The 25344-nt window shown below is 39.7% G+C and overlaps 1 protein-coding gene across 2 annotated transcripts in view; it reads right to left on the reverse strand.

Moving 5' to 3' along the window:
• si:dkey-24l11.2 (uncharacterized protein LOC100034462 homolog) overlaps window positions 1-25344 on the reverse strand; it is a 57110-nt gene that overhangs the window by 29537 nt on the left and 2229 nt on the right. For both annotated transcript variants that reach the window (XM_059946134.1, XM_059946133.1), the window contains exons 2-5: window positions 21338-22081; window positions 17152-17211; window positions 16579-16631; window positions 3263-3407 (exon numbers count right to left, since the gene is read on the reverse strand). In XM_059946134.1, coding sequence (XP_059802117.1) covers window positions 3263-3407; window positions 16579-16631; window positions 17152-17211; window positions 21338-22069 — 990 coding nt within the window. In that variant the 5' untranslated portion in view covers window positions 22070-22081. The remainder of the gene's footprint in view (window positions 1-3262; window positions 3408-16578; window positions 16632-17151; window positions 17212-21337; window positions 22082-25344) is intronic.

A 25344-nucleotide genomic window follows, 5' to 3' on the forward strand; every position in this document is an offset into this window, starting at 1 on the left:
ATGGTTTTTCCGTTTCCAGCCCTGTCGTACATAATCACCTTTTTTTACCTACTACGTATGATTCAGCATTCCATGTTTGGTATAGGAAGGGCATTAGACATTTTGAAGATCTTTTCATTGATAATCGCTTCACTTCTTTTCAACAGCTCTCTGTTAAGTTCAATCTGCCCAAAACTCATTTTTTAAAATATCTCCAAATTAGACACTTTATTGCTCCTTTAATTCCTAACTTTCCTGATATGCCTGCGAAAAATGCTATGGACTTACTTCTTTCCATTAATCTGCTAGGTAAAGGTTTAATATCAATTATTTGAGATAAATTAGCAGCCTTACAACGGGCCCCTGTGGATAAAATTAAAATGGCATGGGAGCAGGATTTAAATACCTCCTTATCTGATGAGATTTGGGACTCGATTCTCAAAACGGTTAATTCAACCTCTCTTTGTGCTCGCCATTGCCTTTTACAGTTTAAGATTGTTCATAGAGCCCATATATCTAAATCTAAACTATCTCGATTTTACCCTAACATTAGTCCGCTTTGTGATAAATGCAAGAGGGGCGAGGCCTCTCTCATTCATATGTACTGGTTCTGTCCTAGCTTGGAGAAATTTTGGAAAGATGTCTTCACTACGTTATCGTATATTCTGAATCACCGCATAGAACCAAACCCTTTAATTGCTTTGTTCGGTTTCTGGGGCGAGACAGATTTACGTCCGAGTCCGACCAAATGCCGAATATTATCCTTTGCCTCTCTCCTGGCTAGACGCTTGATCCTCCTTAGATGGAGAGATGTTGCCCCGCCCACTCATGCTCAATAGCTTAATATCATTACAGCCCGCTTGGACCTTGAAAATATTCATTATTCAGTTCTTAACTCGGATTTAAAGTTCCATAAGGTCTGGGGACCTTTTATTGAGTACTTTCATAACCTTCCTCTTGACTAGGGTTTTTTTTTTCGGTCCCTTGCTTTCAGCTCCCTTTTTTTTGGTAGTAGGCATTATTTCCTCTGTTGCTAAGTGTATTCACAGTTTGGGAGTTTGATTGTCCTGATTTATATTCTCTATATTGTGTTGTGGTTGGTCTGGAGTTTTTTTTTTGTGTTGTGGGGCTTGGGGAGGTGTGTTGTGGGGCTTGGGGAGGTGTGTTGTGGGGCTTGGGAGGATACTAAGTTTACTTGTCTTCAATTTGGGTGCTTTTTTCTAATTCTCTTTCTTTGTATCATATTGTCATTGTATGCTTAATTTTGCACTGTATTAATGTTCCTCATTTTGATCTGGGGTTTTTTAATTTGTAGTTATGTAGAAAATGTATAAAAAAACTAATTAAAAAAAAAGAAGCAACAGTAGTACTGACTAAAACATGGCTAACGCTTAAATGATATTAATAAAACTGACCTAATAAAGGCCCCTGCCTCAGCAAGGACCTGGACCTTTTGCCTATCACCACAATAGGTCTACAGCACACGGCCTTAGATCACCTGGACAATACAAATACTCATGTCAAGATGCTGTTTGTTGACTATAGCTCAGTGTTTAAACGCCATAATTCCCAGAGTCTTGATCGATAATCTACAGAAACAAGGCCTCTGTACCTCCCTCTGCAATTGGATCCTCAACTTCCTAACCAGAAGATCACAATCTGTGTGGATTGGTGATAACATATCCTCCTTGCTAACTATCAGCACTAGCACACCTCAGGGGTGTGTGCTTAACCCACTGCTCTACTCTCTCTATACCCATAACTGTGGCTAGGTATAGCTCAAATGCCATCTATAAATTTGCAGATGATACAGCCATTGTGGGTAGAATCTCAGATGGAGACGAGAGGGTGTACAGGAGTGAGATATACCAGCTAGTTGAGTGGTGTTGCAGCAATAACCTTGCACTCAGTGTCAGTAACATGAAAGAGCTAATTGTGGACTTCGGGAAAGGTAAGACAAGGGAAAACGAACCAATCCTCAGAGGGATAAGAAGTGGAGTGAGCAATTTCAAGTTTCTGGGTGTCAAGATCTCTTAGGATTTAACCTGGTCCTAATATATCAATGCAGCTATAAAGAAGGCAAGACAGTAGCTATATTTCATTAGGAGTTTGCCACCTAAAACACTTGAAAACCTCTAAGATGTACCGTGGAGAGCATTCTGACAGGCTGCATCACTGTCTGGTATATGGGAGATGGGCTACTTCGCAGGATCGAAAGCAGCCACAGAAAGTTGTAAACTTAGTCATCTCCATCTTGGGTACTCACTTCCATCGTATCCAAGACATCGTCAAGGAGCGGTGCCTCAGAAAGGCACCGTCCATTATTAAGGACCCCCCCCCCCCCCCCCAATGGCCCAGGACATGCCTTCTTCTCATTGTTATCATCAGGAAGGAGGTACAGAAGTCGGAAGGCACACATACAGTGATTCAGGAACAGCTTATTCCACTCTATCATCCAATTCCTAAATGGACAGTGGACCCATCAACAGTACCTCAGTTTTTAAAAAAATATTATTTCTGTGTTTCATTACTGTAATTGACTTATTTTTTCTTTCTATATTATCACGTATTGCATTGTACTGCTGCATTCTTTCAGATGGCTTGATAGCCCCTGTAGTTACAACTCTCAGCACTGGTTCTGCAGCAAACAAGTAGAAGAAACAGAAGACATGAGTTCAGTCGGTTATGTTGTAGTACACAGAGCAGGAGCAATTTATTCTGCAGAATTCCTTTCAGTGTACAGTTTGACAAACACCACTTAGCCATGGGACACACTGACAGCAAGGAATAGACTGTTCTAACACAGTGAAACACAGAATAGACTGGCCCACAAGTGTTTTACTTCTTTTTTCCCCCTTGTATCTTCTCAAGCATGTAGGAGAATGAAGGGAAAGTTGATAGAGATGTACAAAATTATGAGGGGTATAGATAGGGCAAATGCAAGCAGACTTTTTCCACTGAAGTTGGGAGAGACTACAACTAGAGGCCATGGGTTGTGGCTGAAATAGAACTCTTAAGGGGAAAATGAGGGGGAACTTCTTCACTCAGAAGGTGGTGTGATTGTGGAATGAGCTGCCTGCAGAAGTAGTGGATGAGGATTCCATTTCAACGCTCAAGAGAAGTTTGGATAAGTATATGGATAAAAGGACTATGGTTTAGGTGCAGGTTGATGGTATTAGGCAGAAAGGCCTGTTTCTGTGCTATAGTGTTTTATGACTCTTAAGTGCCTTACCTTTTTACCATCAGATGTAAAATTTTCTTTATCAGGTTAACTTGGCTTTACCTTTCTGGCTCCCTCAATGAACAGCTTCTCCAGGTTGCGATCTAGCCACCGCAGGTAAGGACGAAATAATAGCTCTAGTTTTCCCGTAAGCCGATTGGTGGCATGTTTAGCCTGAAGCCATTCCTCTGAAGCATTACACACGTGCCTGAAGTAGAGAGGATGGAGTGTAACCTTGTGAAATTACAGAAAAATCTTCAAATCTAGCACTTCAAGTGAAAATGAACAACCACCTGAGAAATGAAGACCAAAGAAAAGCTCCATTAATGCAGCAGATTTGGGTCTTGTTGATGCTGGACTGATAGATTTCCCAGACTATTATCACATACACACTTTTAGTTCTTTTCTCTTTTTAAGATATTAAGGCAAAAGTACATTTTTCTAATAAACCCAGTGAATTTCAAGTCAAGTCAAGTCACTTTTTATTGTCACTCCGACCATAACTGCTGGTACAATACACAGTAAAAATGAGAGAACGTTTTTCAGGATCATGGTGTTACATGAAACAGTACAAAAACTAGACTGAACTACGTAAAAAAAAAAAAGAAAAAAAAAACTAGACTACAGACCTATCCAGGACTACATAAAGTGCACAAAACAGTGCTGGCATTACAATAATTAATAAACAAGACACTAAGGCAGTAAGGTGTCAGTACAGACTCTGGGTATTGAGGAGTCTGATAGCTTGGGGGAAGAAACTGTTTCATAGTCTGGTCGTGAGAGCCCGAATGCTTTGGAGCCTTTACCGAGACGGCAGAAGAGAGAAGAGTTTGTGTAAGGGAAGCGTGGGGTCCTTCATAATGCTGTTTGCTTTGTGGATGCAGCGTGTAGTGTAAATGTCTGTAATGGCGGGAAGAGAGACCCCGATGAGATGCCAACTCCTTTTGTACTTCCAAAAAAAAATCAGAATGTGGATTTACTGCACACTCAGTGTACATCTGCTCTTAATACAAATATCTAATCAGCCAATCATGTGGCAGCAACTCGATGCATAAAAACATGCAGACATGGTCAAGAGGTTCAGTTATTGTTCAGACCAAACATCAGAATGGGGAAGAAATGTGATCTAAGTGACTTTGACAGTGGAATGATTATTGGTACCAAACAGGGTGGTTTGAGTATCTCAGAAACTGATGATCCCCTTGGATTTTCACACACAATATGCTCTAGAGTTTGCAGAAAATGGTGTGGAAAACAAAACAAACAAAAACATCAGCACACAAGTGAATCTGTAGATGCTGGAAATAAATAAAAACACAAAATGCTGGCAGAACTCAGCAGGCCAGACAGCATCTAAGGGAGGAGGTAGTGACGACGTTTTGGGCCGAAACCCTTCATCTTGTGACTAGTAGTTCTGTGGTCAAAAGTGCCTTGTTAATGAGATGTGAACAGAGAATGGCCAAACAGGTTCAAGCTGACAAGAAGGCGATGGTAACTCAAATAACCACGTTACAACAGTGGTGTGCAAAAGAGCATCTCTGATTGCACAACACGTGGAACCTTGAACTGGATGGGCTACATTGGGTTCCACTCCTGTACCAGAAAACGTGGCCACCAAGAGTATAAGCACCACTTAGTTCACATTTCCACTAATGGAAGAGAAGGGGTTAGGATGGGAATTTTTTTTTGCCTTCATCATTTATTCTTTTGGTAAGCTTCTGCTTTCTTTTTGGGATAAAGGTCTTGCTGCTCTTCTAAAGGCTGATGTGCATCTCATGCCAGGAAATGTTTCCTGACCGACTTTTATTGACCAATGACTATGCTGCATAAAGAAACAGAACCATTAAAATCTTCAGTGATACAAATGGCATTGGATTAAAGTGATGCAGAATCCCTTCCGCACTACACAGTAGCTGTTACTTCCATACATAACCCACAGAAAGTATTTAGATATCATTAGCTACAAAGAAGTAAAAACAATTGGTGAATATATTCTCCTGAAGGAACTAAGACTCTGAACACCACATATAGGAGCACGAATGGGCCATCTGGCCCTTCAAACATTCTCTACCATTTAACAAGATCATAGTTTATTTATTCTACTCATCTTCTCTTCCCATAACCCTTGGTTTCCCAATCTTTCAAAAATTTATCCTTAATGGTCAGGCCTCCAAACCTTCTGAGGTAGAGAACCTTTAGCTTTTATTCTCAGCAAGTATGAGTTGCACTTGGACTCCTTCAGCACTCAAGCAATCAAGTAATGGTCAGAAAGGTTTTTAGAGGGGGCGTCACGTGATGATGTAGGGTCGAGACGTTGGGATTCCAGCTCCCTCGCAAAAAGTAATGAAATAGGGTTTAAATGAAGAAGAGTTATTAAATATCTATTAGAAACTATCTATAAGCAACTCAGGATTATCTTTTGATATGGCTCCTAAACTGAAACAGAAGAAAGCTACTACTTCGAAGACGGCGCAAATCAGCGGGGAAAAAGGCCTAGCTTCCTCGGCAAAGCCTCGGACTCAAGTTGGATCTCCTTCCGACGAAGTGCATGGCATTTTTGATGATGCGGGAAAAGAAGATGCAGCAATGTCGGCGGTCTCTAAGAAGAAACGGCAAGAACAACGCATGTGCGAAAGTATGCATGAACAGATAATAACAAAACTACAAACCTCAACTATGGCTGGAAGTGAAATTGGAAGTGGATCGGAAGTAGAAACAGACTCTTTGGGAAATTCAGAGGAAGAAGAAGAGGAAAAGAAAGAAGAGATTAAAGGAGACATAAAAGATATCCTGATGTATATAACGAATGAATTAAAAGTTATAAAAACAGATATGACGAATGAATTTAAAGTTATAAGAACAGATATAAGAAGGATGCAGAATACACTTGATAATATGGTGGAAAAACAAAAGAAGATGGATAATAAAGTTAAAGAGATGGAAGTAAAAATAGAAGAAAACACGGAAAGAATAGATAAGGTAGAATACAATAATCTTGCCTGGACAACAGAAAGAAAACGGATGTTGGAAAAAATGGATGCACTTGAGAACTTTAGTAGACGAAATAATATTAAAATTGTTGGTCTTATGGAAGGTACAGAGGGAGAAAATCCAATAAAATTCTTTCAAGAATGGATTCCGAAAATTTTGGAAATGAAAGAAGGAAGTCAAGTAATTGAAATTGAAAGAGCACATAGAGCTTTAAGACCAAGATCTCAACAAGATCAAAATCTGAAATCAATTTTGATAAAATGTTTAAGGTACCAAGATAAAGAAATGATCTTGAAGGCAGCTACTCAAGGTGCTAAAAAGAGAAATGGACCATTGATAATAGAAGGGAAAAGAGTTTTTTTTTATCCAGACATAAGCTACGATCTGTTGAAGAGGCAGAAGGAATTTAATCCAGTGAAAAAATCTTTATGGGAAAAGGGCTATAAATTTTTATTGAGCTATCCAGCAAAATTGATAATTTTCCTGGATAATGGAGAAAGAAGATTCTTCATTGACTACAGGAAAGTGGAGAAATTAGTACAAGAACTACCTGATGTCCATGAAGAGGACTAAAGAATTATAGAAATGAAATGGACTAATGATGAAAACTGAAACAAGGTTGGACTTGATGGACAATTATAAGAGAAAAAAAAGGTCGAGGAGTATTAATTGGGAGTAGAGACATTAATTATTTTTTTTTCTTTATTAATATATTTTCTTCTTTTTTTTTTGCGGGGGAGCTGGAGGAGCTCCTGATCGATGGCTGCGAGTTTCACGTGTACAATCATGGCGATTGCCATGACCCATAAAATGGGGGGGGGGGTAATGTTGTGTTCTTTTTATTCGCAACATTAGTGGGGGGGTATTTTGTTTTTTTTCTTATATATTTATTATCTTTCTTCTATTTTTCTTCTTCTTTGCCTGGATGATTGGGGAGAAACTCATAGCAACATGGAGAATTTTAAAGAATTCCCAAGGTACTATGAATGATTAATTTACTTAATTTTTTAAGTTTTAATGTTAATGGAATTAATGGACCTGTGAAAAGAAAAAGAGTTTTAACATATATTAAGAAAATGAAAGGAGATATAGCTTTTTTACAAGAAACACATTTAACAGAAACAGAACACAAGAAATTAAAGAGAGATTGGGTTGGAAACGTCATTGCAGCTTCATTTAATTCAAAATCGAGAGGAGTTGCAATTCTGGTTAATAAATTTTTACCAATTAAAATACAAAATGTAATAATTGATTCTTGATGTAATTAATTGGGGGAGATATGTGATTATACATTGTCAAATTTTTTCAGAATTATGGACTTTTATGAATATTTACGCACCAAATGAAAATGATGCAAAATTCATACAAGAAGTTTTTTGAACTTGGCTGATGCACATGATAAAATACTAATAGGTGGAGATTTTAATTTTTGTTTAGATCCAGTTCTGGATAGATCAACTAAAGATGCTATAAAATTAAAAGTAACAAAACTAACTTTATCATTAATGAAAGATTTAAACTTGATTGATATATGGAGAAGAATTAATCCAAGAGAAAGAGATTATTCATTTTACTCAAACAGACATAAAACTTACTCAAGGATTGATTTTTTTTTATTATCAAAAAATATTCAAGATAGAGTGAAAAGTGTGGAATATAAAGCAAGAATATTGTCAGATCATTCCCCCTTGATATTGACAATGATAATGATGGATAAGGAGGAATCGATTTACAGATGGAGATTTAATTCAACTCTATTAAAACATCAAGATTTTTGTGATTTTATGAAAAAACAAATTCAATTTTTTTTGGATACAAATCTACATTCAGTTGAGGATAAAATTGTATTATGGGAAGCGATGAAAGCATATTTAAGGGGTCAGATTATAAGTTATACATCTAAAATTAAAAAGGAATACACAGCAGAAATAGATCAATTGGAAAAAGATATCATAAAGTTAGAAAAAGAATCTCAAAGATATATGACAGAAGAAAAACGAAGACAACTTGTCAATAAAAAACTACAATACACTTCAGACATATCGTACAGAGAAAGTAATTATGAGAACTAAACAGAAATATTATGAATTAGGTGAAAGATCGCATAAAATTCTTGCTTGGCAGTTGAAAGAACAGGTTTCTAAAACAATAAATGCAATTAGAACAAGTGTTAATAAGGTTACTTATAAGCCTTTAGAAATTAATGAAACTTTAATATTTTTTTATACTGAACTATATCAATCAGAATCACAAAATAAGATTGCTGAGATAGATAAGTTTTTATCACAAATAACACTTCCAAAATTAAATTTGGAAGAACAGAAAGGATTAGATATGCCCTTTACATTAAAAGAGGTTGAAGAAGCTTTAGGATCACTTCAGAGTAATAAATCCCCAGGAGAAGATGGTTTTCCTCCTGAGTTTTATAAAAAATTTAAAGATTTATTAATTCCTCCTTTTATGGAATTAATATACCAAGTGGAAAGAATGCATAAACTTCTGCAAACTTTCTTTACAGCGATCATAACTGTATTGCCAAAAAAAAGATAGAGACCCTTTAAAACCAACATCATATAGGCCTATTTCTTTGTTGAATACAGATTATAAAATACTGGCAAAAATTTTATCTAATAGAATATCTAAATATTTACCAAAATTAATACATATGGATCAAACAGGTTTTATTAAAAATAGACAATAAATGGATAATATAACTCAGTTACAGTATAATTCATTTGACACAAAAAAGAGAGGAAATGAGTGTGGCTGTTGCTTTGGATGCAGAAAAAGCATTTGATAGATTGGAATGGGATTTTTTATTTAAGGTATTGGAAAAATATGAGTTAGAAAAATCTTTTATACAATGGATTAAAACTTTAAATACTAATCCTCAAGCTAAAGTAGTTACAAATGGTCAGATTTCAACACTATTTTGCTTAACGAGGTCAACTGGACAAGGCTGCCCATTATCACCTGCTTTATTTGTATTGGCAATAGAACCATTAGCAGAACTAATTAGAACAGATCCAGATATTGGGGGCTTTAGAGTTGATCAAGAAGAATATAAGATTAATTTATTTGCTGATGATGTTTTGATTTATTTAACAAACCCATTGCAATCCTTGCAAAGATTACCTTTTAGATTGAAAGAATATGGGAAAGTATCAGGCTATAAAGTAAATTGGGATAGAAGTGAAATTTTGCCCCTCACCAAAGGAAATTATAATCAACGTCGATTAGCAACTCAATTTCGATGGTCAATGAATGGGATAAAATATTTAGGTATTAGAGTTGATAACGATGTAAAAAATTTATATAAACAAAACTATTTGCCATTATTAAAAAAAACAAAAGAGGATCTTGATAAATGGATGATGTTACCAATAACATTAATAGGTAGTGTTAATGCTGTAAAAATGAATATATTTCCTAGATTGCAATATTTATTTCAAAATTTACCAATACAATTACCTCAGAAGTTTTTTCAAGAACTGAATAAATACGTAAGGAAATTTCTTTGGAAAGGTAAGATGTCAAGAATATCATTGGAAAAATTGACAAGTAAATTTGATTTAGGGGGGGTTACAACTTCAAAATTTTAAGAATTATTATAAAGCAAATCAACTTAGATTTATTGCGTTTTTTTTTTGATGAAGAAAAATCGGCTTAAGATAGAATTAGATAAGATAGGAGAAAATATACCAGAGGATTTTATATATAACTGGGAATCCAAATGGATACGGGAAAAAAAAGAATCTCCTATATTAAGACACTTGATTGATTTATGGAATAAGGTAAATATGAACGATGAGATAAAGAAATCTTTATTAGCAAAATGAACTTTAATTCAAAATAGGCTTATTCCTTTTACAATGGATAATAAAATTTTACATAATTGGCTCCAAAAGGGGATTAAATATATAGATGATTGTTTTGAAGGAGGTATATTGATGTCGTTTGATCAATTAAAAAATAAATATAAAATATCAAATAACACTCTTTTCTGTTGTTTTCAATTAAAAGCCTATTTACGAGAAAAGCTGGGACAAACAATGTTGATGCCAAAACCTAGTGAAGTAGTAATATTAATTCAGAAAGGAAAAATTAAAAAATTTACATCTTGTATGTATAATTTGATTCAAAAGCAAACAATTAAGTTAGGAATTCATAAATCAAGACAAAAATGGGAATCTGATCTGAATGTTAAAATTGACGGAAAAAACTGGTCAAGATTATGTTTTGATAGGATGAGAAATACAATAAATGTTCGACTTAGATTAATACAATATAATTTTTTACATCAATTATATATAACACCACAGAAAATAAATAGATTTAATTCAAATATGTCTGACCAATGTTTTCGATGTAATCAAGAAATTGGTACTTTTTTACATTCTACCTGGTCTTGTTTTAAAATTCAACCATTTTGGATAAATTTTAGACTTTTATTGGAACAAATTATTGGAGTACAACTCCCACATAGTCCACTATTATTTTTATTAGGAGACATTTAAGGGACAATACCGAAACTTAAATTGAACAAGTATCAGAAAAAAATTATAAAAATTGCATTGGCAGTAGCCAAAAAAGTTATCGCAGTTAGTTGGAAATCTGATTTATATTTCCATTTGAAAAAATGATGTATAATCTAAGAAATGAATATGATATATCTTTGAAAATTTGGCTCCCATACTTACAAAAGATAGGATTAAATACACAGGTCCTTTGAAGATAAAATTATAGTAATTGGGGAAAGTAAAAATAAATATCAAAATTATTTTGAACTCCATGGAGCATGTGGGGATCCTCCGATATCCAGGCAATCTTTCTCTTCTTTCTTTTTTTTTCTTTCTTTAGGTAAAGGTTAAGGGGATGGGGGAGAGTCAATATTATTTTTCTTACTATTTTATTATCACATTTATTCCTCGTAATTCCCAAAATTTAATTAATTAATTAATTACTAAATTTTAAAAAAAGGTTTTTAGAGTGATGCAGTTAATAGGGAAGGTGACTCTGGGCCAATCACCACTGGATACTATTGACTGGGAACCAGGCAGTGACTCCAGCAGCACAAAGCTGAGGAAAAGGAGAAAAATGACTCAACACCATGTTAGCTATAACAACAGACATACAAAAATTGCTGCTCAATTATCCTCCAACATGCAATGCAAACCCAGTGCTGCTCATTCTCCACCTTTCTCTTCTCTATTCACAGGTCCCATCCACACTTCATATCACTACAGCTTCAAATGTCAACAGAGTGGTTAATCACCGGCTACCACTGGGTGCAACACCACCCCCCAAAAAAAACACTACAGAAAGAAAAGGGACCATTAGCTACTAAATTAGAAGGAAAAATAAAAAAAAAAGTCCCAAAGCTGCAATTTGAAACTAAAGTTACGAGTAAAGACCAACAACCTTCCCAATCCTGGAAAATTATTTCAATATCCAAATCTCCCCAAACATCTCAAATGGGAATGTAGAAGATATAAGCAACAAGTCTGAGCCTGGACATATGAGTAGCCCATTCTATTTTTTGGAAACAAAGGAGTTGTGCCACTCTCAGTTTGCAAAGCCTGAAATATATGTTGATCAGGGAATAAGAAAATGGTATGTTCAATTCTTGAATGAATTGTACTGACAGAAGAATAATGTTCCCAGAATTACCAGCTCAAACCTTTTCAGATTAAAGAGCTAAAATACAGATGATTTTTTAAAAAAATGTAGATACTGGAAATCTGAAATGAAAATAAAATGCTGGCTACTAGGCAAGTCAGGCAGCATCTGTGGAAAGAGAAACATAATCAACATATCATGTTGGATGAGAGGTAATAGACCCAAAACATTATAGACAATAGACAATAGGTGCAGAAGTAGACCATTCGGCCCCTCGAGTCTGCGCCGCCATTCTGAGATCATGGCTGATCATTCACTATCAATACCCAGTCCCTGCCTTGTCCCCATATCCCTTGATTCCCCTATCCATCAGATATCTATCCAGCTCCTTCTTGAAAGCATCCAGAGAATTGGCCTCCACCGTCTTCCGAGGCAGTGCATTCCACACCTCCACAACTCTCTGGGAGAAGAAGCTCTTCCTCAACTCTGTTTTAAATAACTGACCTCTTATTCTCAATCCATGCCCTCTGGTACTGGACTCTCCCAACATCTGGAACATATTTCCTGCCTCAATCCTATCAAATTCTTTAATTATCTTAAACGTTTCAATCAGATCCCCTCTCAATCTCCTCAATTCCAGCGTGTACAAGCCCAATCTCTCCAATCTCTCTGCATAAGACAGCCCTGCCATCCCAGGAATCAACCTAGTGAATCTACGCTGCACTTCCTCAATTGCCAGAATGTCCTTCCTTAAACCTGGAGACCAAAACTGTACACAATATTCCAGGTGTGGTCTCACCAGGGCCCTGTACAAATGCAAAAGAACATCCTTGCTCTTGTATTCAATTCCCCTTGTAACAAAGGCCAACATTCCATTTGCCCTCTTCACTGCCTGTTGCACTTGCTCATTCACCTTCATTGACTGGTGAACTAGGACTCCTAGGTCTCTTTGCATTTCTCCCTTACCTAACTCGACACCGTTCAGACAATACTCTGCCCTCTTGTTCCAGCTTCCAAACTGGATAACTTCACATTTATTCACATTGAATGACATCTGCCAAGTATCTGCCCACTCACTCAGCCTATCCAAGTCTCCCTGTATTCTCCTAACGTCCTCTTCGCATGTCACACTGCCACCCAGTTTAGTATCGTCAGCAAACTTGCTGATATAGTTTTCAATGCCCTCATCTAAATCATTGACATAAATCGTAAAGAGCTGTGGTCCCAATACAGAGCCCTGTGGTACCCCACTAGTCACCTCCAGCCAGTCTGAGAAACACCCATTCACTGCTACCCTTTGCTTTCTATCTGCCAGTTTCTATCAGTTTTCTATCCATGTTGAAACCCTGCCCCCAATGCCATGAGCTCTGATTTTACTCACCAATCTCCTATGTGGCACCTTATTGAATGCCTTCTGAAAATCTAGGTACACAACATCTACTGGCTTACCCTCATCTAACATCCTTGTTACACCCTCAAAAAACTCCAACAGATTAGTCAAGCATGATTTGCCCTTGGTAAATCCATGCTGGCTCGGCCTAATCCTATTTCTGCCATCTAGATGTGCCACTATTTCGTCCTTAATAATGGACTCAAGCATCTTCCCCACGACTGACGTTAGACTAACAGGGCGATAGTTCTCCGTTTTCTCCTTCCCTCCCTTCTTGAAAAGTGGGACAACATTAGCCACTCTCCAATCTTCAGGAACTGATCCTGAATCTAAGGAACATTGGAAAATGATTACCAATGCATCCGCAATTTCCTGAGCCACCTCTTTTAGAACCCTCGGACCAGTCTACTCATCACAGTTTCTTTCCTAATGTCAATCTGTCTCAATTCCTCTGATATCTTATGACCCTGGCCCATCCATACATCTGGGAGATTGCTTGTGTCCTCCCTGGTGAAGACAGATCTAAAGTATGCATTAAATTCTGTTGCCATTTCTCTGTTTCCCATAACAATTTCTCCCAATTCATTCTTCAAGGGGCCAACATTGTTCTTAACTATCTTCTTTCTCTTCACATAGCTAAAAAAGCTTTTGCTATCGCCTTTTATATTCCTGGCTAGACTGAGTTCATACCTGATTTTTTTCTCTCCGTATTGCTTTTTTAGTTAAGATCTGCTGTTCCTTAAAACTTTCCCAATCATCAGTATTCCCACTCATCTTAGCCCTGTCATACTTCTTTTTCTTTAATGCTATACAATCTCTGACTTCCTTTGTCAACCACTGTGGCCCCTTCCCCCTCTTTGAATCCTTCCTTCTCATTGGAATGAACTGCATTTGCATCTTTTGTATTATGCCCAAGAATATCTGCCACTGCTGATCCACTGTCTTTCCTGCCAGGGCATCTGCCCATTTAACTTTGGCCAGCTCATCCCTCATGGCTCCGTAGTCTCCTTTATTTAATTGCAACACTGACACCTCTGATCTACCCCTATCCCTCTCAAATTGTAGATAAAAACTTATCATGTTATGATCACTACTTCCTAATGGCTCCTTTACTTCAAGATCACTTATCAATTCCTGTTCATTACACATCACCAAGTCCAAAATAGCCTCGTTCCTGGTTGGCTCAAGCACAAGCTGTTCCAAAAATACATCCCTTAGACACTCCACAAACTCCCTATCCTGGGGTCCAGCACCTACCTGATTCTCCCAGTCCACCTGCATGTTGAAATCTCCCATAACGACTGCATTACCTTTAGCACATGCCAATGTTAACTCCCTAATCAACTTGTACCCAATATCCACGCTACTGTTTGGGGGCCTGTACACAACACCCATTAGGGTCTTTTTACCCTTACTGTTCCTCAGCTCAATCCACACAGACTCTACTTCCCCTGTTCCCAAGTCACCTCTTGCTAAGGACTGAATCTCATTCCTCACCAACAGGGCCACCCCACCCCCTCTTCCCATATTTCTGTCTCTACGATAGCACGTATACCCTGGTACACTCAATTCCCAGGCCTGATCCCCTTGCAGCCATGTCTCCGTTATCCCAACAATATCGTAGTTCCCCATTTTCATCTGAGTTTCAAGCTCATCTGTCTTATTTCTGACACTACGCGCATTCAAGTATAGAATTCTTAGCCCATTCCTCCTCTCTTTGCTTAAAACACTGTCTACTGTACCTAACCCAGCTCCTTGAACTTCCATCGGGCAAATTGCACCCTGAATTTTGATGACCTTCTCAAGATCACCCAAACCTTCTACACATTTAACCCCATGCACCTTCTGACCAACCCTCTGGATCTGGATCCCTGCCCCCTGCACATCTAGTTTAAACCCCCCCGAGCAGCACTGGCAAATACTCCTGCAAGAATGTTAGTACCCCTCCGGTTCAGATGTAGACCATCCCTTCGAAACAGATCCCAATGTCCCTGGAACAAAGACCAATTATCCAAAAACCTGAACCCTTCCTTCCTGCACCATGCTCTCAGCCTCGTATTAATGTGCATAATCATTCTATTCTTCGCCTCACTCGCACGTGGCACAGGTAGTAATCCCGAGATTGTCACCCTGGAGGTCCTGCCTTTCAGCTTCACTCCTAACTCCCTGAACTCTCTAAGCAGGACCCCCTCACTCACCTTACCTACATCATTGGTCCCTACATGGACCACTACATCTGGGTTCATGCCCTCACTCTCAAGAATAGCCTGCACCCGATCTGAGATGTCCCGGACCCTGGCACTAGGGAGGCAACATACCATCCGAGACTCCCGATCTGCCCCACAAAATCTCCTATCTGCCCCCCTAACTATAGAGTCCCCTAAAACTATCGCTCTCTTCTCTTCCCTCCTCCCCTTTCTAGTTGAGGGTTCAACCTCTGTGCCAGAGGCAGGACCACTACAACTCATTCCTGGTAGGTCATCCCCATCAACAGTATCCAGTACGGTATACTTATTGTTAATGGGAATGGCCGCAGGGGTGCTCTGCTCTCTCTGCCTGCTCCCCCTGCCTCTCTGGACTGTCTCCCATCTGCCTACTTCTTGGTTTTTTGGTGTGACTACCTCCTGATAACTCCTATCTATCTCTGCCTCCACCTCTCGAATGATCCATAGTTCATCCAGCTCCTGCTCCAACTCCCTAACTCGGTCTGATAGGAGCTGCAGCTGGACGCACCTTTTGCAGGTGTGGTCATCAGGGACAACTGTGTTGACCCTGACCTCCCACATACTGCATACGGAGCACACCACTGCTCTGACTGTCTCCCCCATACCTGAACTGGATTAATAGAATAAGTCTAAAAAGCACCTAGCGACCTTACCTTCTTCCCCTCAGCGAGCAATCACACAAGCTTGCCGAAGCCCACTTAGCCAAAGCCCAGGACTCTGCTTGCACGGACTCCGCCTGTCTCATTTCACAGAATTTGTCTGAGCTGCTGGGTGTTTCCAGCTTTTACTGCTTTTATTTAAGTTAAAGCATAGCATCACTTGGGGTTGTTGTTAAAATCTTGGAAGATAGAATGGGACCAGAACTGGTCTTGACCCAAAACATTGGCAAACTTTTTGTTCCACAGATACTGTTCTTCAAATGTTCTGAGTTTTCTTTGTCCCATACCCCTGCATCATTTATCCACATATAAATGCAAGTTCTTTTTTTATTAAGTTGTGATGAAACACAGAAGGGTTTAGTAGTCAAAATAAACAAGGTCTTTCATCTTTGGAAAGTAGGACAGGCTTGAACGAAAGAAGCATTAGATTTTTCAGTCCAAACCCAGAGATAATCCGTTTCCAATGGTTCAATGTTTATCATCATTTCTCCTTACCTCCCCATGGATGCTGGCAGATCCTGATCCTCAGGGATATCCAAAGTGAACACCTTTGAATAAGAGAAGAAATAAAATGCTGAAGTAACATTCCACTGTATTTGAGACAGGACAAAGGGAAAACAATACAGGTTTAGTAAATTCATTTTTCAACAAGGTACGAACCGTACAAGGCATAGTTCCCTTAATGTCTGGGACATACATGGAGTAGAGTGAACTCCTGCTGACAGTTTATTGTAACATAATGCAATCCCCTCAGAAAAATAACCCATCACTTGAATGTGTTTCCACTTCAATTCCTGCACCATACACGGTTATGAACCCTCTCACTGAGAATGATAACATTATGCAGGTAGATCACCATGAACAAGATCAGCTTTGATCTTATTGACTGTAGGATAGGGTTTGTCTTACTTATGTTCTTCCAAAAATAATGCACAATATGGCTGTCTCGTAGATTGATGCCACAACTTGCCTTTAATGTAAAATAATGTCCTAAAGCACATACATAAAGAACATAGCTCTTGACTGTGAAAGCCTGCATTACGTGCCATTGGGAGCATTGCCTCTTACCTCCAAAGGATAATTGTCTGGGAAACAAATCTGTATGTCCATCTCCTTCAAGTCAAAAGGCTGCAAGAGAGAAAGAAAATGAGAATCAACATTGCAATGTCAGTGATTGGCCACGGACTGCAAAAAAAAAAATTATGCAGTTCATTCAGAGAAAAACTAAAGGCTGTTTATGTAGGTGGGGATGGGGAGGAGATTAATACCACCCTAGAGTAAGTTAATGGGAAAAGAAATCAGAAAATGTGAAATAAACACCCACAAAATGCTGCCTGGCCTGCTGAGTTCCTCCAGCATTTTGTGTGTGTTGCTTTGATTTCTAGCATCTACAGATTTTCTTGTGAGAAAATGTGAAAGTGTCAGATTTCAGACAATCCTTGAAACCAGTGCTATTTTAGAATATTTACAGAAGAACATATAGCTGAAGAGTGTCCACCAACGGACAGGTGAGAAAGTGGCTTGTTATCAAGTTCAAGTTATCATCATTCAACCATACCCATGTATACAGCTAAATGGAACATTGTTCCTCTGGGACCAAGGTGCAAAACAAAGTATATTCAGTCACAGACAGCACATAGTTATGATCCAGCACATATGGTCACAAAATAATATTTGCACAAGTCCTCGAGTGGGGCATGGCCTGAAGATTGACAGGTTGACAAAGGGTGTGGTGCACATTTATGTAAGACAGCATAATGTTACTGGCACTATTATAATAAAATAAGCAGTTGTATAAACATGTGAAATGGCATCAATAAAAGATGAAAAGTGACCAGTGGAGGACTTGAGTGCCTATAAGTTGGGGAGTTCGGGGGGGGGGAGGTGTCAGCAGGGCATTCAAACAGGGCGTTTATATGTGTTGGGTAGCAGGATGGAAAGAAGTGTAACAGCCTGCGGGAAGATGCTTTTACCCAGCCTGACAGTTCTGGTCCTTATGCTATGGTACCCTCTGTCAGATGGAAGGAAGTCAGAGATGATGCGAGGGGTCATTGACGATGCTGGAAGCACTGCGTACTTTTGATATGAGTCCTGAATGGAGTCCTGAGAGAGACCCTGATGATGTTTTCAGTAGTCTGTTGCAGGGTCCTGCAATTTGATGCATAGCAGACAGTGATGCAGCTGGTCAGGACACTCTCGATGGTGCTCTGGTAGAATGTGGTGAGAATGGGTGGGGTTGGGGACAATAAACCTGAACTTGATAACAAGTCACTTTCTCACCTCTCCTTTGACGTCCAGTCTTCACCAGACTAATGCAGGATTAGAGGAAATTCTTTGCACAGGGCTCCAAAGATGAACCAGTATTAGGATTCATTATTCTTGCAACAAGACAATGCTGAGTAAGATGATGTAAATCAATAGTAGGTCTTATATAGGGATGGTGGACCAGCTTTAGAAAGCTGCCTGATCTAGATGATGCATGGAGACAAAGATCAGTCAAAGAAAGCATTGGAAAATAGTATTGAGAAGTATACACAAGTTGTGGACCTAAACAACACATAAACAATTTGTAATTCTGTGTAGAAGGTAGGTTAGCAATTGTTGCAGAGTTCAGACCCTGCACAAGCAGGCTTAGCCTAAACAAAGCACAAGAGATAGTATTAAAGTCAGCACCACAGTATAAGCTGTCAGCGATGATCTAACTGGAACTGATGGCTTTGCTACGTTCAGCAATGAGTAACCATCATCCCATATGTACTCTATAATGGTAGTAACCCAGTACTTGATATTGTGCTGGCACAGGTAGATAACATAATGGTACATAGAAAAGAGCATAAAATGGCCTTATAAATAAAAGACAAGATTTAATAGCAGAGGCAGATGAAACTATGAAGGCAGAACTCTCAGGAGGCATTGTTCAAAAGAACTGGGGGAGACAAAGACAATATGAATGCACTTAGGGTCACACAGGATGTCAACAATGAACATCTTGAGTGGTCCTGCTATTGTAGACTGCAGTCCAGATTAGAGGGAACAGTGGGAACAGGATTTGATGATAAGATGCACCTCTAAGGGCCTGGTCCCTAATTCTGAAAGAAGATACCTTATAATGAGGATTGATCTGGGCTTGCCATCTTCTCAAGTTGGGGATGGACATTAAACATTGGCCTTGACTGTAATATTCCACAAGGAAATGAAACGTCCAAGTCAAACACAATCTTTGTGTCATGTGCACAAGCACACAAGTGAGGAAAACTTTGCAACACCATCACAGGTAAACTCTATTCAGGACACAACATTCTGAAAAAAAAACATTATACAAAAATGTATTCAATAGCTGGGCAGAGAGGGGTTAGCTTTTTTTTTGGTAAATAAATAGGTTCTGACCCAGCTCCCTGCTGTTCCTCATTCTCAATAACCTCAAGTAATTTTTCCCTGTAGTTTGAAACTGAAACCAGCCCTATTGTCAAGTGATGCCAGGCAAGTATAGTAATTCAGCTGGTTGTGAAATCCTCCACAGTACTATCCATAAGAGGCCACTCAGTCAGAGACTGCAGCAAGCTAACTTCATAGAACTCAGCTTGAGTGCAAGTGACTGTCCTTAGAAGCACTAGGGAAAGGTTTGATTCTCTCCTCCTAATGTCAGTAAATGTTACCTGCCATACAGAAAAGCAAAAGAAATAATTTAGTCCCTTCAAGCCTGTCACACTGCCCCATGAGATCAGGGATGATCTGTTCCTTAAACCCACTTCTCCTGTCCTTGCTCTATTTTCCACTATATTTTCACCTAATCTGAAAATCCTACAGTCTTGTAGCTCCAAGTGTCCACTTTGTGTAACAGGAGCTTCCTGATCTCAAATGAATTGCAGAGCTCTACTTTGAAAAATTGACAATTTGGTCCATCTACCTTATGAATCTTTTTAATATAGATTTAACGTGCCCTGGATTTTTAATTTTGCACCACCACACTAGTACAGTACACGTTCTCTACTGTATACACTACAGGTGGGGATATCACAGAGCACTAGAAACAGTCAGTAGGTCAAGCACCATTTTACTCAGAGAGAAAAACTGAATTATTCTTCCAGGTCAAAGGCATCTTGTCAGATCTGAAGAACTAAGCAGTGTGTTGGCCTGAAACAAGAACACAGATGACATGCTTCCTGCGCTTCCCATTTTTATTTCAGAATTCCAGCACCTGCATTCTTTTTAAATGTTTGATTACACTGGATGGGCTAGGACCAAGAATTCACAAGTGAAACATCTCTTCCTTCACAGTCCATTCCAGTCTCAAAGAGAAAAGAGTTATATGGCTTCAAAGGAACAGCAGGGAGGAGGGTCTAATCCTATTTATTTACTAAAAAGCTAGAGAAGAACAATGTGATGATGGCCTATTTCTATGACTCTTGAAGTGAGTGGTTTTGATGCATTTTATTTTATCGAGATACAGAGTGGAATTGGAGCTTTGAGTTGTGTCACCCAGTAATCCCGATTTAACCCTAGCTTTATCATGGAACAAGTTACAATAATCAATTAACATAACCTACCAACCAATACATCTCAGAATTGTGGGAGAGGCCAGAAGATGAATAAGTAAGGAGGGAATAATGACCAAAGTGCAAGAAATTAGTTTTAGTTTTAGTCTAGCAGCTGTGAGACTTCTTAACACCCTGCTACCACCCAGTACGCATCATTTATGATAGTGACGGTAGCATTATATTGTTGTATATTTAACTGTATGTTGGATATGCACTGTATGGCAACTTGTACATCTACAGAATATTATTTTATTATCTATTAATATTTCATGTGCTGTATGACATGTACATGGACTGTTTTGAACCTTTGTCCCAGAGGAGCATTGTCTCGTTTGACTGCATACATGTATATAGTTGAATGAGAATAAATGAGATCTTGAACCTTTCGTTTGGCTCTATTTGTCACGTAAATCGAAACAGAGCAAAATGTGTTGTTGCGTGAAATCAAATCAGCATGTATTATGCTGGGCAGCCTGCAAGTATCACCACGCTTCCTGTGCCAAAATAGCATGCTCACAACTTACTAGCCCTAACCCATATGTCTTTGGAATATGGGAGGAAACCGGAACACTCACAGGAAACCTGTGACCACGACATTGAGCTATGTCAGTGCTGCACACTCAGTATGATATTAGTTATTCTGAGCTGAATGATAGGATTTCCAATATGCTCATTCTGACAATAAGGTCTCGCTCTGCATGTCCCCCATGACTTACCCAGTCTGGGTCTGTAGGCTCCACCACAAGGCGGTAAAAAGTCTGCTTCCCATCCTCACTCTCCTGAATGATCAACTGGTCCTTTGGGAAACGTTTCAACAGCTGGTTGATTTCAGTCTCTCGAAGCTGCCGGGCAACCTCCTGGGTCAGCTCGCTGAGCTTTACTTCATCCTTGACCACAGCAGGCCGGGGCAAGGGAGGTCGAATGAGCGGCCCTGGTCCAGGTCTCAGACTGATTCGGGTGGGCTCGGGATCCACAGGGTCTCTCAACGCAGGCAACCGCTCGGGATGCCAAAAACGGCACCGCTCTTCCATCGCACAATAGCCGGACAGAAAGTAACGGCACGGCCTTTTAGCTCTCTCTCTGGGTCCCGTCATCTTGGGTGTTCCAAAGCGAGTTCGTCCCTGTGCGGCAGCGTCCTCAGCAAACCTGACTAGGCCACTGCCTGCAGGACATTCTGCTCCACTCTGGCACTGAGGGATATTTTCAGCAGCTCCACTGCTCTGGCTTTCAGGCACACTTGGAGCAATCCGTTGCTCCTGATGCTCGTGCAGAAATCGGCACCTCCGGCCAAACTGACAGTACCTTCCACGAGAATAGAAACGACATACTGGTGGGTATGTATTCATGCCCCTGGGTTTTGACTGAGAGGTGCCAGAGTTCCGGGTCTTTTCTATCACATCACCGGGGTGAGACACAGTGTCAGATGCTGGGCTATGATCTTCCTCCATTGTTTTCAGGTTCTGTGGACAGAAACAGCAGCCGCAGTTAATCAGGAAATATCTGTATCATAAATGAAATGCAAACATGCTAGATTTGTGCTCGGGCAGTCTCTGATTTAATACCATCAGTAACCAATCAAAATCTCCAAGACTTCGGCCTCAATACCTCTTTGTGCAACAAGGACCCTGGATTTTCTCTTTTACAGACCCCAGTCAATTTCAATTGGCAGCAACATCTCCTCCACAATCTATATCAGCACAAGGCTGTGTGCTTCACTCCCTGCTCTACTCGCTTTATAATTACGACTGTGTGGCTAAGCACAGCTTCAATGCCAAATTCAAATTTGCTGACACCACCGTTGTATACCAACTCGAAGATGGTGATAAATCAGCATATAGGAGGGAGATTGAAAATCTGGCTGAGTGGTGCCACAACAATAACCTCATAACAAGACCAAAGAGCTGATTAATGACTTCAAGAAGAGGAAACCAGAGGTCCATGAGCCAGTCCTATCAGAGGTGGAGAGAGTCAGCAACTTTAAATTCCTTGGCGTTATTATTTTAGTGGATCTATCCAGGGCCCAGTATGCATGTGCAATTACAAACAAAGTACAGCAGTGCCTCTACTTCCTTACGAGTTTGTGGAGATTCAACATGACATCTAAAACTTTGACAAACATCTATAGATGTGTAGTGGAAAGTATATTGATTATCTGCATCACAGCCTGGTATGGAAAATCCTACAAAAAGTAGTGGACACGGCCAGTCCATCACAGGCAAAACCCTCCCCATGACTGAGACACTGTTGCAGGAAGGCAGCATCCATCTGGGACCCCCACCACCCATGACATGCTCTTTTTGCTGCTGCCACCAGGCTCAGGAACAGTTACTACCCCTCAACCATCAGGATCTTAAACCAAACCAGATAGCTTCACTCAACTTTACTTGCCCCATCATTGGGACAATCCCACAACCTATGGACTCACTTTCAAGGACTCTTCCTCATGTTCTTGATATCGTCTTCTGCACACTGATTTAACGTGCAAGTTCAGCGATCTTTCATTCATTCTGTTATGATTATTATTATATAAATTTACTGAGTACGACCATAAAAAAATCAATCTCAGGGTTGCATATGGTAACATATACGAACTCTGATAGTAAATTTACTTTGAACTTTGATCTGGTTTTCTGACTTTCTCGTCAATCTGAAACATGTACCTTTGTTTCTATCTCCACAGATATTCCCTCTATTTCCAACATTTTATTTTTTAATCACAAGCGGAAGGTGATTTACACATCTCAAAAATCAGACCCACAGCTTAATATTGCCAGATAAACTTAAGCTTGAAAAAAAAACACTCCCGGGAACAAGTAAAAATAAAATACCGCAAGAACATAGCAAAGATGATTGGGAAGCCAGAGGATTGGGAAACTTTTAAAGAGCAACAGAAGATAACTGAAAAGGCAATACGGTGAGAAAAGATGAGGTACGAAGGTAAGCTAGCAAAGAATATAAGGAGGATAGTAAAGCTTCTTTAAGACCAAAGTTGGGCCCCTGAAGGAAGAAACGGGTGAATTTATTATGGGGAACAAGGAAATGGCAGAGGAGTTGAACAGGTACTTTGGATCTGTCTTCACTAGGGACGACACATACAATCTCCCAGAAGTGATAGTGGCCAGACCTAGAGTAACGGAGGAACTGAAGGAAATTCACATTAGGCAGAAAATGGTGTTGGGTAGACTGATGGGACTGAAGGCTGATAAATCCCCAGGGCCTGATGGTCTGCATCCCAGGATACTTAAGGAGGTAGCTCTAGAAATGGTGGACGCATTGGTAATCATTTTCCAATGTTCCATAGATTCAGGATCAGTTCCTGAGGATTGGAGGGCAGCTGATGTTATCCCACCTTTTTAAGAAAGGAGGAAGAGAGAAAACAGGGAATTATAGACCAGTTAGCCTGACATCAGTGGTGGGGAAGATGCTGGAGTTGATTATAAAAGATGAAATAGCGGCACATTTGGTTAGCAGTAACAGGATCGGTCTGAGTCAGCATGGATTTACGAAGGGGAAATTATGCTTGAATAATCTTCTGGATTTTTTTGAGGATGTAACTACGAAAATGGACAAGAGAGAGCCAGTGGATGTAGTGTAGCTGGACTTTCAGAAACCCTTTGATAAGGTCCCACATAGGAGATTAGTGGGCAAAATTTGAGCACATGGTATTGGGGGTAGGGTATTAACACGGATAGAAAACTGGTTGGCAGTCAGGAAACAAAGAGTAGGGATTAACGGGTCCTCTTCAGAATGACAGGCAGTGACTAGTGGGGTACCGTAAGGCTCGGTGCTGGGACTGCAGCTATTTACAATATACATTAATGATTTAGATGAAGGGATTAAAAGTAACATTAGCAAATTTGCAGATGACACAAAGCTGGGTGGCAGTGTGAAATATGAGGATGTTAGGAGAATGCAGGGTGACTTGGACAGGTTGGGTGAGTGGGCAGATGCATGGCAGATGCAGTTTAATGTGGATAAATGTAAGGTTATCCACTTTGGTGGTAAGAACAGGAAGGCAGATTACTACATGAATGGTGTCGTTAGGAAAAGGGGAAGTACAACGAGATCTAGGTGTCCTTGTTCATCAGTCACTGAAAGTAAGCATGCAGGTACAGCAGGCAGTGAAGAAAGCTAATGGCATGTTGGCCTTCATAACAAGGGGAGTTGAATATAGGAGCAAAGAGGTCCTTCTGCAGTTGTACAGGGCCCTGGTGAGACCACACCTGGGGTATTGTGTTCAGTTTTGGTCTCCAAATCTGAGGAAGGACATTCTTGCTATTGAGGGAGTGCAGTGTAGGTTCACGAGGTTGATTCCCGGGATGGCAGGACTATCATATGTTGAAAGATTGGAGTGACTGGGCTTGTATACACTGGAATTTAGAAGGATGAGAGGGGATCTGATTGAAACATATAAGATTATTAAGGGATTGGACATGCTAGAGGCAGGAAACATGTTCCCGAAGTTGGGGGAGTCCAGAACCAGAGGCCATTTAGAACAGAGTTCAGTAAAAAATTTTTCACCAAGTGAGTTGTGGATCTATGGAAGGCAGTGGAGGCCAATTCTCTGGATGCTTTCAAGAAAGAGTTAGATAGAGCTCTTAAAGATAGCGGAGTCAAGGGATACGGGGAGATGACAGGAACAGGGTACTGACTGTGGATGATCAGCCATGATCACATTGAATGGCGGTGCTGGCTCAAAGGGCTGAATGGCCTACTCCTGCAT

This window comes from Hypanus sabinus, chromosome 21 (genome assembly GCF_030144855.1).
Source record: "Hypanus sabinus isolate sHypSab1 chromosome 21, sHypSab1.hap1, whole genome shotgun sequence".
NCBI lineage: Eukaryota > Metazoa > Chordata > Chondrichthyes > Myliobatiformes > Dasyatidae > Hypanus > Hypanus sabinus.